Source organism: Camelina sativa, chromosome 19 (assembly GCF_000633955.1).
Source record: "Camelina sativa cultivar DH55 chromosome 19, Cs, whole genome shotgun sequence".
Taxonomy (NCBI): Eukaryota; Viridiplantae; Streptophyta; class Magnoliopsida; order Brassicales; family Brassicaceae; genus Camelina; species Camelina sativa.
In genome coordinates this window covers 13,514,840-13,529,772 of record NC_025703.1, presented here as the reverse complement: position 1 = coordinate 13,529,772, position 14,933 = coordinate 13,514,840, and the positions used below count along the sequence as shown (strand labels likewise).

Here is a 14,933-nt window from a genome sequence, read left to right as displayed (position 1 = left end):
TGCCGTCTTCTGTAAGCGCAGCTTCACAATGACTAAAAAATGTCTCCATGAATTCGTGGCCAGCATGTTCTAGCATCTCACTGAAAACATCGAAAATGTTATGTCGTCATAGACTCATAACACAAAAGTTCATATTTTGATATACAAGAGAGATATTACCAAGATATAATTCTGTCATATTTTTGAGCATCAGATAGTTGGCGATAATCGCAGAGCTTAAATGTTATCCGGTCCTGAAGTTAAATAGTTAGTAATATAGCATTGGAGATCAGAAACTGAAATGGATTGTATACAAACCTCAAGTCCAGCTTCTTTAGCTTTTGCTTCTGCATATTTAAGCTGTTCAACAGAAAGAGTAATGCCAGTGTATTTGCATCCAGTTCTTCTCACCGCTTCAATGGCCAAAGTTCCCCATCCACATCCAATATCTAAAACCTCATGATTCTTCTTTATCCTAGCCTGAAATTTCCCACTTTTCAATTCTCTAAAGAACAGAGAAAATGCCAAGTTCTTGTTTCAGATCAAGAAAATGCCCTTGCATAGATGTTACCTTATCAATGAGAAGATATATTTTTCTCATTTGTGCAATCCTCAGATCTTCATCACCTGACTATAAATATAAACGTGTTAAATGGCGAAAGTTTAAAGTCGGACTAACAAAAAGCAAGAGAGTGAAGACGTTTCATTGTTACCTTGAATACCGCAGAGGAATAAGACATGGTATCATCCAAGAATAAAGCAAAAAGCTCATTACTCTGCAAGTTTTACTCATAATGAGGCAAATCATTACACTTAAAACAACAAAGAAATGTTCATCTTGAGAAAAAAAAACATGTGGGCATATGACAAGTTACAAGGTCATAGTGACGTGAAATGTTCCTTCGAGCTTGAGTTAAAGTGTTCTGCCTATAGAAATGCTTTGCAGCTGCTAAACCAGTAGTCAGAAACATCGGGTTCCACCAACCCCTGAAAAATCCAAAACAAGTGCAATAGGACAACTGAAAAAAAAAGCTTAGCTGAACGTTTCAAACTTTTACCTATTTTTAGCAAGACTAAAGTTCAAATCTCTGTTGGCAATGAGAATCTGCAAGTTTTTCAATCTGTTGATCAGAATTTTTGAAAAATCAATCTCCATGCTTCAATAATGTTATGTACCATACCATGATAAGATTCAAAAGTCCTGTTTCCTTATTGCAAAACGAAAAATCTCCGTTAATATAAGCATCAGCAAGTCCTAAATCAGACCGTGTCATAACCTGTGGGAAAAAATAATCAAGAATCCAGTTCTTGAGCTTCAGAAGAAAACAGTTTCCACTGATCCAAAGAGCTCTTCTAAGTTGAACCATCAATGTGCTAGGCTAACCTTCCAGTAAAACTGAGGACTGTGAATCTCTAGTTCAGATTTCAAGTGACAACTCAAATCCTCTCCTTGGAATGTGACCATCGTTTCTCCTTCAATTATTCTGTTAGGATATAACTAAATGTAACGTTTCTAATGACAGAATTAGGAAGTTATACATTGTAGACAGAGGAGGGGGACTCACGTTACACAACCGGTTGATATGAATTTTGTCAAGAATCTAGTAAAGAAAAACCGAACCACTTTTTCAGTTAGAGACAGGACCATGCGGTTTTGGTTTCTCGAAGAAGTCACCATATCCTTCCCTAACAGACCTTGTGCAGCCACCATACCTGCCTGAAGAAGTAGAAGGTATAATAACAAAATTGTAGAGGGAGAGAGAAGTACAAAATTGTAGAGGTACGATAGAAAAATAGTAGTAGTCCGAGAGATATCTTGTTTGTATGATCATCACATCTATATATTAATAGAGAAGCACTCTCACAAAAAAACTTAAGGTGTCACGTTCAGATAGCTTATTTGCCTTTCTTAATAAATTTTTTTATATAAGGCAATGTACTTTTCTATTAGTATTTAAAAGTAAAAGATTTAATTAACAATTAAATCCAGAAATGTATTTAATTATCAATTTCATAACATATTTAATTATTAGAAGTAAATTACATTTCACAAGCAATAAAAAAAATATTAATTTATTTATCATTTTTATACAATTTTCTCATTGCAATTTTAAACTTAGCATTAGTTTAAATTAAATTGATTAGTCTAAAAAATATTTCTTTATGTATTTAATAGTATAGTGATGTAGATAACAATGTGAAAAAATAAAATATGTGAATTTGATTTTTAGAAACACAAAAAGACATCAAAACTTTATATACCATCTTAAAATTCTTTTCCAAGTTCAAATATTTCACGAAAGAAACATATTTTAAGAAAAGAAACACAAATTTGAATAAACTAATAAAAACTTTACTTACATATTTTTTTTACATAAACAAATCTTAAATTCTCAAATAATAATTTTACTAATAATAATTTATTTAAATCAATTTATCCCGCACATTGTGCGGATTGGTACCTAGTTTATATATAAAATGTAACTTCAAACTTGTTAGAGTGCTGAAGATTTTCATGCATCACAGAGACAATGAAATGTAACTTAGGTGCCAGTTAGGTAATCTTGAACAAAGACACCTAGGAATAAACATGCACCTAACGGATATGGATCAACCAAAAGTCCAAAATCAATTAAATTTTTTATATCATCTATGTTAGCAACACAAATCAATTCATAAGTTTCGAAAACTTCACCAGGATAATTTTAATTTTTTTGCCACCACTTAAGCTATGCAAAACTTTAAATCAGTTTTTTTTTTAAAAAAATTTGTTTCTAAAGAATTCTGAAACTCTGCCGAATAATACCTAACCACGTGGAGCATTATTGCAAGTTATTTATTTAGATTAACGGGTATTACATTATATATATCTAATGTAACATGTATTTGTGGAGTTATCATCGTGTTTCTACTTCTCAATAAGTTGTACGTTTCATGTTGACATGTTGCTATATGTTTTGTAATTTTGCTTATCAACATCGCTATATATTTTGTAATTTTGCGTCACTTGATTTTGTTGAACTTGAATCGGTTTAGAATTCAAACCAATACGTTGAATATCTAAGAAACTTGTTGCAGAAGTAAGCAAGAGATTTAACGAGTTCAAGAATCAACAGAAACCTCACAAATTACGAGCTCATGAGTTTTATGTACAGAGCATTCCTCGGTTTTGTATAGTCGGTTACAATATAACCAACTTAACCAACTTTAACCATTAATTACAAACAGACCAATTGATCAAAGCCTTGAACCAAGTTATTTAATCATCCTGTTTGCTCTTCATTTTGATCCGGTTGTGTAGTCACAATCAACAGATTTTATAAGAACGTTGACTTCCCACCAAATACAAATCCTAGTGTTTTACATGATAAAATGGAAATTATTAGAGTGCGTCTAACAAAACTCATAGCTCGTAATTCAAATAAAGACAAAGTACATAAAGCTCTAATAGTATATCTGGTAACACACTCAAACTTGTAAACCATGTTGTACGTGACGTGACGTGAGACATGCACTCAATGCAACTTCTTCATGTATTTTCGTTTAGTGGTGTCCAATTCCGCCACCTCCTCCGCCGCCTCCTCCTCCACCTCCCCCTCCGAAACCTCCACCGCCAAATCCTCCGCCTTTACCAAATCCACCTCCTCCACCAATACCTCCACCTTTCCCAAAGCCACCTCCTCCGCCGAAACCTCCTCCTTTGCCTATTCCACCACCGATGCCACCACCTTTTCCAAATCCTCCTCCTCCACCAAAGCCTCCTCCTCCTCCGATACCACCGCCAATGCCTCCGCCTTTGCCAATACCGCCTCCAATGCCTCCACCTTTGCCAATACCGCCTCCAATGCCTCCACCCTTACCAAATCCACCTCCTCCGCCAATACCTCCACCTTTGCCAATACCGCCTCCAATGCCTCCACCCTTACCAAATCCACCTCCTCCTCCTTTGCCAATACCGCCTCCAATGCCTCCGCCTTTGCCAAATCCACCTCCTCCGCCAATACCTCCGCCTTTGCCAATACCGCCTCCAATGCCTCCGCCTTTGCCAATACCCCCGCCAATACCTCCACCCTTACCAAATCCACCTCCACCACCAATGCCTCCACCTTTGCCAATCCCGCCACCTATGCCTCCGCCTTTGCCAATGCCTCCACCAATTCCGCCGCCTTTGCCTATTCCACCACCAATGCCTCCACCTTTTCCAATGCCACCGCCAATACCTCCACCTTTGCCAATCCCACCACCAACTCCTCCACCTTTGCCGAAACCACCGCCAACTCCTCCGCCTTTGCCAATTCCACCGCCAACACCTCCGCCTTTACCAAAACCACCGCCAACTCCTCCACCTTTACCAATGCCGCCACCAACTCCACCGCCTTTGCCAATGCCGCCACCAACTCCACCGCCTTTGCCGATACCGCCGCCAAATCCTCCACCTTTGCCTATTCCACCACCAATGCCACCGCCTTTACCGATGCCACCGCCAACTCCACCACCCTTCCCGATTCCTCCACCGATCCCACCACCTTTTCCAAACCCACCACCAGCTCCTCCACCGTGTCCACCTCCGATACCACCACCAACTCCACCACCCTTACCAAAGCCACCGCCAACTCCGACACCTCCACCATGTCCACCACCAAAACCTCCTCCGCCACCTCCACCTCCACCACCGCCTCCTCCAAAACCACCGCCTGCTCCTCCTCCAAATCCACCACCAGCTCCTCCTCCAAATCCACCACCGGCTCCTCCACCGAACCCGCCGCCAAAGCCACCACCCTTGCCACCTAAAGTCTTCTCGTCCTCATCTTTTCCCGAACTCACATCTCTCGCAGCAACATTCACCACAAAAACATGGAAACATAACAAAGCCACGAGAGTAGCTCCTCTAACGAGACGCCCCATATTTTTTTTTTTTGGAGTATGTTTGTTAATTTGCAAAGTGCACTGCCCGATGATCAAAACTAACCAGCAAAGACAGTCGATTATATAGCAACACTTAATTATCTACTTTAATCTTTGCATTAACTTACTTCAACTACTAACTACTACGTACTCTACTACTCACTGCATTCAATTCCCTAAATCCTTTTGCGATCTCTTCTCCACATGTTTTCTAGTAACAAATCTCACTAATAATTAATACCTATATTGAGGAAAAAAGATACGAAACCCACTTAATATGTATATCTAACAAGTAGGCTTGTAATTCCCTAAAAAGATACGAGATTTACCCAAATTACCTTGCACTGTCTGACACATTAACGGTTTGAGGATCTCGTAACAGTCTGTTAATATGATGAGTAAAATACTCATAAGTAAATCTAAAAAAACAAAACAACTGATCATGAGTTAATTAATACGTCAGTTTCTTTTTGTTTGTCTATATATCAAATCTTTTCATCTCCTCTTTGATTTATAAATACTAAATCCAACAAAAAAAATTCTGCCAATTGTGCCACAAAACTCTGTTAGTTTTAATACAATGAAAACAAAAGAGGTTGGTTTCAAATTTTAATATTCATGAAGGAAATTAATCGAATTGAAAATTCATAAATTTCATTTTCATTGCATTTGCATAATTGTAGGAATGAATTTGCTATTTTTGGATTGGATCAATTAAAAAAAACAACAAATCATAATAATAATAAATACTAAATATTTTCCCAAAAAAACTAAATATATTTGTAATGTGTGCATTTTTTTCTTATATTCAATTCACAATTCAAAGGTTGTTTTTCTTTAACCAACTACAAAGGTGATGTGTTCATAGTTTGATTAGATCACATACTATCATGTTGTGTTATTGATTTATAAATAAATAATGTCTTTTGGACATTAACAAATTCACAATGCATCCGATGATAATTTCACACGGGAACTCTATTGACTAGTGATACTATTTATTTTACTTTAATGTCGTCATTGGTAGTTTTTCATATAAATCTAATTCATATGAATATAATTTTTTTAATAAAAAAAACAAATAACCATTGGAGCTTCCAACCAAACCATGTGCGAGTTAGATGAAGAATTTATTGCAGTTTGAACAAAAAAAGCCGTCCATTATTTTTCTGACCTATTATGTCCTAACCTAAATGCAATGATATTGAATAAATACAGACCACTTGTGTACGTACTCATCCTCCAATAAGAGATTGCTACATGGAACACGAATTGTCTCAGTGGTTGACAAACTTTTGGGTTTATTTCGTAACGATGGAATTCATGAGGATCTTAATATCCTTTCCCGTTTCTTAGGGGTGAGTGGTTTATGTTTCTTTTGGCTCTTTCCGAGTTTGATTCAGTTCGGTTAATTACAATCAAAATAAGAATGTTAAACTATCATTAGTAACCATACTAAGGTTATCGACTCAACTTGGTTTCCATCTTAACCGAACGTAATCATGTTAAACATAGTTAACCTAAACAGATTACACATAGACGACTTGGTTTGGTTAAACTGTCCACCCATAGTTTTAACTTTTAACCAAATTTCATTAATGTAGTTTATACTAGTTTACTTCTCGTCTCATAATTGTTTTTTTTTCTTAGTAGGGTAGACCAAACTGAATTAAATGACGGTGCTTAAACAAAAATCAAAAGTAAGCATTAATCGCTTGGACTTTTTTTTTTTTTTTTTTTTTTTTTGGTCAATCATCGCTTGGACTTTTGATGCAGTTAATAGGAGGTTGGAGTAATGTTATATAAATATTTGAAAGAGATGGTGTCTACTTTCTTAAATAAATCCACATCCCGATTTGTTTCATCCACACTCGATCGTCCCGACATGAAAGAATTAGGGTTATAAATAGTTAAAAGAAAAAATTACCAAATATATACGTTGAACAGAATTTGTAATCAATGCATGTGGTGCAAAATTCTATGAATAATGTCGCTACTCTAGCTTTTTATTTTATGAATGTTGTTTTTCGTGTCCATATTGTTTTTTTTTTTTTTATTACTGATAGTTTAGTACTTACTTTTTTATTTGGGAAAAACAAATGAGAGATTACAGAAGAAAGAAAAAAAAGTCTAGATTTTTCTCTTTCATCTATGGTTTCGTGTATATATATGTGTGTGATTGTTTAGAGTTGTACAAACTTTTTATAGCATTAATCTATTGTCTAGAGCCCTGAAATAAAATAAAATAAAAAACACTATATATTTCTCTTTTGTCATTATCATTGATTCATGAAAATCTAATACCACTTACATATACAGTCGTGACCTCTTGATCCTCTGAAGTAGAACTAATAAAATGTTGCAATCTTGACATAACTGTCAAGATTGTGAACCGCGATTTAAACACACGAAGAAGACTTTAACAAGTCCACGGCCTGTTTTACGGAGTACGGTCTCGTAAGATAACTCTCTTGCCTACAAAAACCACTAAAATAAAAAATAAAAGAGATGAAAACGAAATGTAGAGAAAAGTTACACAAAGGACGAAGCTCTTTCAATTCTACTTACTCCCTATTAAAAACAGTTGGGCCTGTCTTAAACCCACTAGTCTATATTTCAAGCCCATTAACGGCCTCATTATTATTATTTTTGATATTTGTTTTCAAAACAACCAGATAATAAGAATTCACGCCTGCGACTTTTCCCCTTCACATCTCTTTCTCTCTCCCTCTAATTTATTCCCTTTTCCTCCTCCGTCGATCTCCGGCGACGATATCTCAAACTCCGATCTACTCCTGCGTCATACTTCCCCGATCCTCTACGGCACCGTATACTCTCATATTCATCCGCCTCTTCCGATCGCTTTTTTTTTCAATTCCCTTTAAAAAACTTTTTTTCTTTTTAAATCTTAATTTTGAAAAAAAAATATTATTATAATGTTTTTTTTTTTTTTTGTCTGTGTTGGCTTATTTTTCTCGACAGTCATGCGTTTTGACGCTTTTCGCCTCAGATTAAAAAACTTGAATTGACGTTTCTACCCCTGATCCTTGTTTACCTGTCAACCACGTGGCATAAAAGATAAAAGAAGAAAAAAAAAATGAATCAAAACCAATACCACTACCACTACCACGCGCGTGGAGTACAGTCGAGTGATCCAAGAAGAGGCGCCGCCACTCATTCTCAGAGTCAGGGCGCTGATGCACCGAACTGGCTCTTGGCTGGCTACATGGCGCACGAGTTCCTCACGTGCGGGACTATGCTGGGCCGAAAGTTGTATCCTGGATGGGCCGAAGTTGGGCCGCTTGTCTCGCCGTCCCCACCACCGCAGCAACAGAGGGAAACGAAAAAGGCTCGCCAGAGCTACTACTCTGACGTGGCGGGTGTGTTCAAAACAGATGGGAACCACGTCCCTGGTGTGGTTAACCCGACCCAGCTTGCTAAATGGATCCAGATGTGAACTATACAAGTTCGTTAACATTTTAATTTTCGTGTATTTTTAGTGTTTTCTTAATCGATAATTTCTTTGTGTCACACAATGATGAAATAATAATTGTAGACTTGTGTTTGTCATTTTATTAGCTACACATACATCATCAACTTGGATCTCGATCATTACTTATAATGAAAGGTGTGGCCATCATCTTTAAATGGGTTCATCATTATTTGATTTTTGCATAACCATAAGTTATACTGTTATAGTGAAATTTGTGAAAAGATATACTTGTGTTTGTGTGGTTCGTTGCACACGTGTGTGTGAATCATATGTGGACGAAGAGAGACATGCATTGGTTGTAGTACAATATGTACACACAAGTAAAACAAATGAAGCATCATTCAAAGTGGCATCTATGAATACGTGGAGGAAATGAGCACATGATCAACACCATAAACAAACCTACATAACTCTACAGATTGTCACATTCCGATTCTCATCAACTAAGACACGTTTTTTTAAGATATATCAATCCTAGCTAGAAAAAACGCTCTACCAAGAAAATAAAGCGTTGAATAGTTTATAATTCATCTTTTGGGTCTGTCGATCTTTGTTGCACAAATTTTTGCTATAGGTCTTGCAATTAGCTAGTGAAAAAATTGTATTCAGTGTATCAAAAAAAAAAAAAAATATGAACCAAAGCAAATGCGGTGGGAAGAAGGTAATAGCGACCTCTAAAAACCAAGTGGGGAACATTGAAATTAGAATTTAATAAGCAAAGATCAAAAGGGGGATATTAAAGACAGTTTAATAAGCAAAGATATTAAAAAACTTCTTTTACTTTTCTTTATCAAAATCTTTTTTGAATAAAACAAATTAATCATAACATACATTACACATTCATAAACCATAATATATATATATATATATATGTATACACAGACAAATATAATTGGGATTCCATAACCATAACTGAAGTGATCTGTTGAACCATATTTGTTATTTTAAGACGAAACTTAACCAAAAGTAGAGGTTTGTGTAATTTCTTTCGTAAGAGAAGTTTATGTAGCATTAACCTATTACATTTGATCGAGTTATGCATAGTATATAGATATTGGTACTTGATTTTGTTTGTTTCAAGTGACTCACATATTCTCAATTTAAAACCTAAAAGTAGTTTATAAAACTGGTACGAGTTGCAACACTAGTGGCTAACGATTTTTAGGACTTCAAAATATATTATTGGGTGAATAAAGTAAAAACAAAAACAAAAAGTAGAGATGTAAAACTAAGTGATTATTTCCAAAAAAAAACATAGAACATTTGGTCTAATGAGGTCGTGAGAGGGTTAATAAGAAGTTAATAATATGAAGAAGATACGACTTAAGGCCGATTACAAAAGGAAGGTCCACTAATCAAATTATCACCACTATATAATTGATAAAAGCATTTTTCATAATCACTAGATGATATAAAGGTCTAAGTAACCACCAATCATCTTCGTTGATCTTGCTTTTCAATTATTATTTTCTCCTATGATTGCATTGGCCAACATATATGACTTGAACATTCACAACCAAATTGAATTTGTTTTGTTTTAATTATATGTAAAATATCATGAAACTGTTGATGATGGGATCATAATCATCATGATTCATAGCTACCACCTAAATTTCCACCACCCCATGGTGTTCATGATCATTGTTATCATCACCGTCATACATTGTTCATCCAAATATGGAGTATCGAAATGATAGCCATTAGAGGAGACGTCATCATGTTAACTCCTTAATCTAGGACATGCTTGTTCAATTTTAGCCTAGATATCTAAATCTGCTACCACTAATACAAATATAATTATGAAAACTAACATATGATAAATGCTACTAATGAAAACATTATACTATAATTTAACTTGTGTATACGTGGTTGTCTTCTATGAATCGAACCAACATCTTTTGTCAAAGACACTTTCACATTTTCTATCACTTGAACACAACAAAACATATATATATAACTTTTTTTTTTCCTTCTTGGCGGCTTTTATAAATTTAATCCAAATCTTTCATGCTTTTATGATAATTTAATTTAGTTATATACGATCATTTTTCATATCCTATGCACATTGAATCACTTGTAGGAAAGCCATCAGCCTGCGATCTTTTTACACTTACCCACTTTTAGTTGTTTATTTCTTTTCCCATTTCCCTTATATATAAGCTATATTCATTTAGGGGTATTTGATCTGGTACTAACGCAGTATGCCAAACATATTTCTCTATGGAATTTAAATGAATTGACAAAAAGATTTAGTAAACTCTTTCGTTAGTGATAATAATAATGCAAATAAGACGACTATCTTTCGTTAATATTATACAAAAATGTAATTTGTTAGTTCATTGTTTATTACGAACTTGTGTTTGAGATCATCCAAAAGCCTCTATATAAATGTTTTGATACGTCTTTACATCATCATTTCGGATAACGATTAGGTTATAAATGGTAACTTTAAACTACTTGTCAAAAATTATTCAATTATAAATATCCTCATGTGTTAATGGTCAACCTCGGGTACAAAGAAATGTGGAAGACTTCTGAGAAAAAGTAAAAAGATTTAAAGATATAATACAATGACTGTATGGAATAGTGGATTTGTGAGTCAGTTCGAAGGTTCTTTTCGAGATCCATAAATATCCAATTTGATGTTTCATAGTTCATATATTATGAATGTCATTTCTAGCCATTTCGGTTAAAGAGATGAAAGCATATCAGTAAACCACCATTAGCCAATCGATCTTTAAACTTTTCCCACTTTCCAGTTTAAAATTCATTACCGGATCTCTTACTTTATCAAATGGTTCCATGAATTTGAAAAGACACATTGTCACATTTAGTTGACCTCTGGCTCAGATATTTGGGATTGGTAGAACTCATAATCTTTTTGATTGTGCCATTATAAGCTTGAGTTTATCTAGAGTTTTGTATTTTAATGGCTTGGTATTTTAAAGTGTTTAACGACCAAGTCCACAATACAAATTTAAATAAAAGTTTTTAGCGGTATTTTAATTTTTAAATTCCTAGAATCCGTGTACTGGTTCTACATTAGGGTGGTAAGACTTTTATGTGACCAACAAGATATAGATATTATATATGGTTCTGAATGATAATAACGTATAGAACAACTGCAACAAATGTATGCATCAGTGTTAACAATACAAAAATACATATTATTAGAATATGTTTGCATGTATATTTCTTTTTTCAAAAAAATTTCATATTACGTGTATTTATATGGATATATTACATTTTCATCAAATAGTAATAATGAATAGATAGTTACTGTACAAACAAAGATGTAAATAGTAAATACACACGTAGACGGGATGAAAAACCCGTTAATAGCCACCCCAGTCGTTGACATGATCTTTGTTTTTCTTTCCTTTGACCTCCTAGAATTAGTGCCTATATAATTGTATATTATTGTTTTAGATATCCCTTAATATAGTATATTAATAAATCTCGTACGGAATTGAAACTGCTAAATCTATATGTACCCCACTTGTACAAAATTGTAGACGACTAAAATTGTAGGCATCTGATTTATTAATATAAGCTAGGAAGTGCAACGAATCGTGTCAGCTCTTCGTGGAAGTTTGGTTGTCTGCCAGAGTTCAAAAAAAGAGGAAAAGATAGGTTGAGAATTATTTTTTCCAATTTTTTTTAATTCAACATATTTTCATCCATTTTTTAATGTTAAATATATTATTCAACAAAAAAGATTATCTACATCAAAAAGGATAACAAATTCAAGCATAAACTGAAACAAAGTTTTTTTTTTTTTTTGATAAATATATCAATAGGTTGGATTTTAGAACCTCATTATAATTGATCACATGTGTATACCTATTATATATTAATTTTTTGGAATCTTTTTAGCAGTAAAAATATATAATGGGACAAGGATAGTGGTGGGATATGCAAATACTGATGAGTTTTAACACCAAATAAATACACTTTGGCATCAGAACAGAGAGATGAGAAATAGTTGGAATACTTGTCTGCTGCTTTTGAGTCTGACAATAGTAATAGTATGTATGCCTTTTTCTTTCGTATCTTTCTCGAGAGTACAACTTAGAAGAATATATTGCAAGTGTATGTATGAACGAACACATTTGATGGCCAAGTATGTGGTTTACTCATTTTGTTTTCTTCTGGAAATCACATCCTATATATATATATATATATATTGTATGTAGTTCTTACATTTTTCATATATTATTTCTTATTTATTTCATAAGATTGATGTTGTCTTAACTTAATTTTCTCCTGTTCTTATTAATATTTCGTAAAAGGTGTTGCAAGTAGATAAATTTCGATCATTCGAAGATGAAAAACAATGTCTTGAATTGGTGTATTATGATCAATGCTATACATATATAACGTTTCTGAACTCGTTGAACTCTTACGTTTGTAAATTAGCTTCAATATATTATACTGACGTATTTGAATCGAAGCTAAGATGCAAGATTCTCAACAGTACCTACAAATCCACTAGGAATATTGGTGATTCAGATTTAGGATAAAAAATATCAAGTGGACGAAAATCAAACAACAAATAAATATATATGAAAAATTAATTAAAAAATGAATAAAGAAAAGAAAAATTTATGGAGTGGACTGTTCAACGTCATTGTAATCACATTAATGCGATTTTCATATTTTAAGAAGAATAAAGTGAAAGAGCACAAAATCCCTTTTTTTCTTTATGTTTTCCCCAAAAGGGATTATTAATTTTCTATCACCAAATTCTCACTAGATGCATTATTTCACAGTGGCACTCGTTCGATACTGTGGAGTACAACTAAACCACAATACCTCTATTTCTTTAGTTTTGTTTATTATTACTTGGTCATGGTTTTGCCTAAATTATATTATATGTGTACGTACCCTTTAGTTATACGATGTCTCTCTACATATATAACGCAAATCAGCAATATGATATGTGCTTACTGATTATAAATTTATAAATACTGGGGGATTGGAGATTCCAAAAGCACAGTGGATCTGATCGTAAACAAAGAGAAGCTCATATTCTAAGAGCATCAAAAGGAATCACCACTTTTGTAATATATCCAAGTCATATGTTGAGATTCAAAGTTAATATACAATTCATTTAGTTCATCACATGCAAGCGTATCGATCCAGAATAAAAGTCAGTACAAGCAGTACCGTACCTAGTGTAAAGGTTAACGAATGAGTTAACTGGTATTAGAATTTCTAGAAACGTACGTGGTTAAATTCCATGTTTCAGAAACAACTAGTTACCTAGCTAGACGGTAGTGAATATCACAGTTAGGACGATAAAAACTTAATTTATATCATTCAATACATGTGATATGGAAGATTCAAGAAATACAAAGAGAACTTTTGAAGTAGATATATGTAGAGACAAAAATAGTAATATCTAACTAAATTCCTTGGGATGTTTAAATATGATCTTCCAGTGTTTTCAGAACTGATCATGTAGAGAGCACAAAAAGTAGAGGAGATATATGAATCATGTGGCACAGCATTAACAGCCCTTGAGAACATAATTAGTTTAAAAACTTATCAATACGCCTAATTAATCTACTAATTATGTCATGAATTATTTAATCAACGTTGATCCCAAATTTTCATATAACGATATGATCATAATGCTTCCGTGGCTGCTTTGCTCCTAAGTGATTGAGTGGATTTCATACTTTGTTTTGATCACACGACTTCTCTTTCATTCTTTTAAAAGCTATTTGCAATAATATAAGTTTTAGACCCTAATTACTGATTCTTAATCAGTAGTATTAAGATATTACGTAAATATATTTTATACGATGTGCCTGTTGTTTGCATATCTTCTGTCAAGTTTCCACATAATCTTTACCCAAAAATAATGTGACACGTACGAGAATTTTTTACGTGAGATAAAGTTATAGTAGTGCGGTTTAGTTGAATTTGTGGTTAGTTGAATCAATAGGTAGGAACTTCCATTGGCAAATCTTGTGACATTTATATGCGTTAAAGTTACCAGTCCCATCACACAGGTTGGACTGAAGTATCATTCGGGTGCTTCTAATTAGTTTCAAAAAGAGAAAAATAGAGAAAATAAAATTCCCAATTAAAAGTAGAAAATTGCGTATATCAGACAGGAAAATAGTATTTTACCATATATTTTAAATCTTACTTTGAGAAATCATAACATAAACTTGAACCTTTTCCATCTAAGTATATAAGAACAAAAAAAACTTCAATAATTTTAAAGGAAAACTGCATTAGGTAACATGTTTTCAAAACTCATAAGTGAAAACATAACCCTTAAGAGGAAACATAGTACTTTTGTAGTTACGTGCATGAGCCAAACCAGAAAGATTATCCATCCTCCAAGTACTTCAAATCTGGTTTATTAAGTGAGTATAATTTATTTATCACTATTTTATCAATAGTCCGAATAAGGCTGAAGTCAAACTAAACCTTCTTTTCATACATAAACTACAAAGTACGAACATTAAAAGAATATTGACGACAAAAACCTACAAAAATATACTATGTACAAAGAGTGGTTACAAGTTGATTAAAAAAA

General features: G+C 33.8%; 3 protein-coding genes across 9 annotated transcripts in view; 1 reads left to right on the top strand and 2 right to left on the bottom strand.

The window, feature by feature from the left end:
- LOC104766261 (tuberculostearic acid methyltransferase UfaA1-like) overlaps positions 1-1,786 on the bottom strand; it is a 3,607-nt gene extending 1,821 nt beyond the window's left edge. The window contains exons 1-10 of the mRNA XM_010490113.2: positions 1,545-1,786; positions 1,364-1,463; positions 1,161-1,256; positions 1,038-1,084; positions 855-966; positions 693-755; positions 551-610; positions 298-459; positions 160-233; positions 1-80 (exon numbers count right to left, since the gene is read on the bottom strand). Of these exons, the coding sequence (XP_010488415.1) occupies positions 1-80; positions 160-233; positions 298-459; positions 551-610; positions 693-755; positions 855-966; positions 1,038-1,084; positions 1,161-1,256; positions 1,364-1,463; positions 1,545-1,690 (940 nt within the window). The 5' untranslated portion in view covers positions 1,691-1,786. The remainder of the gene's footprint in view (positions 81-159; positions 234-297; positions 460-550; positions 611-692; positions 756-854; positions 967-1,037; positions 1,085-1,160; positions 1,257-1,363; positions 1,464-1,544) is intronic.
- Positions 3,169-5,114, bottom strand: LOC104766259 (glycine-rich cell wall structural protein). 7 transcript variants are annotated; one of them, XM_010490104.2, is made up of 2 exons: positions 3,948-5,114; positions 3,169-3,893 (listed from the first exon to the last, which is right to left on the bottom strand). In XM_010490104.2, the coding sequence occupies exons 1-2, from the start codon at positions 4,882-4,884 to the stop codon at positions 3,523-3,525; spliced, it is 1,308 nt and encodes a 435-aa protein (XP_010488406.1). In that variant the 5' UTR covers positions 4,885-5,114; the 3' UTR covers positions 3,169-3,522. The 7 variants fall into 7 exon arrangements, with proteins under 7 accessions (XP_010488406.1, XP_010488405.1, XP_019096612.1 ...); XM_010490103.2 differs by having other exon boundaries at positions 3,169-3,914; positions 3,969-5,113; XM_019241067.1 differs by having other exon boundaries at positions 3,169-4,466; positions 4,527-5,113.
- On the top strand, positions 7,435-8,532 carry LOC104766258. The gene is made up of 2 exons (XM_010490100.1): positions 7,435-7,712; positions 7,867-8,532. The coding sequence occupies exon 2, from the start codon at positions 7,982-7,984 to the stop codon at positions 8,339-8,341; it is 360 nt and encodes a 119-aa protein (XP_010488402.1). The 5' UTR covers positions 7,435-7,712; positions 7,867-7,981; the 3' UTR covers positions 8,342-8,532.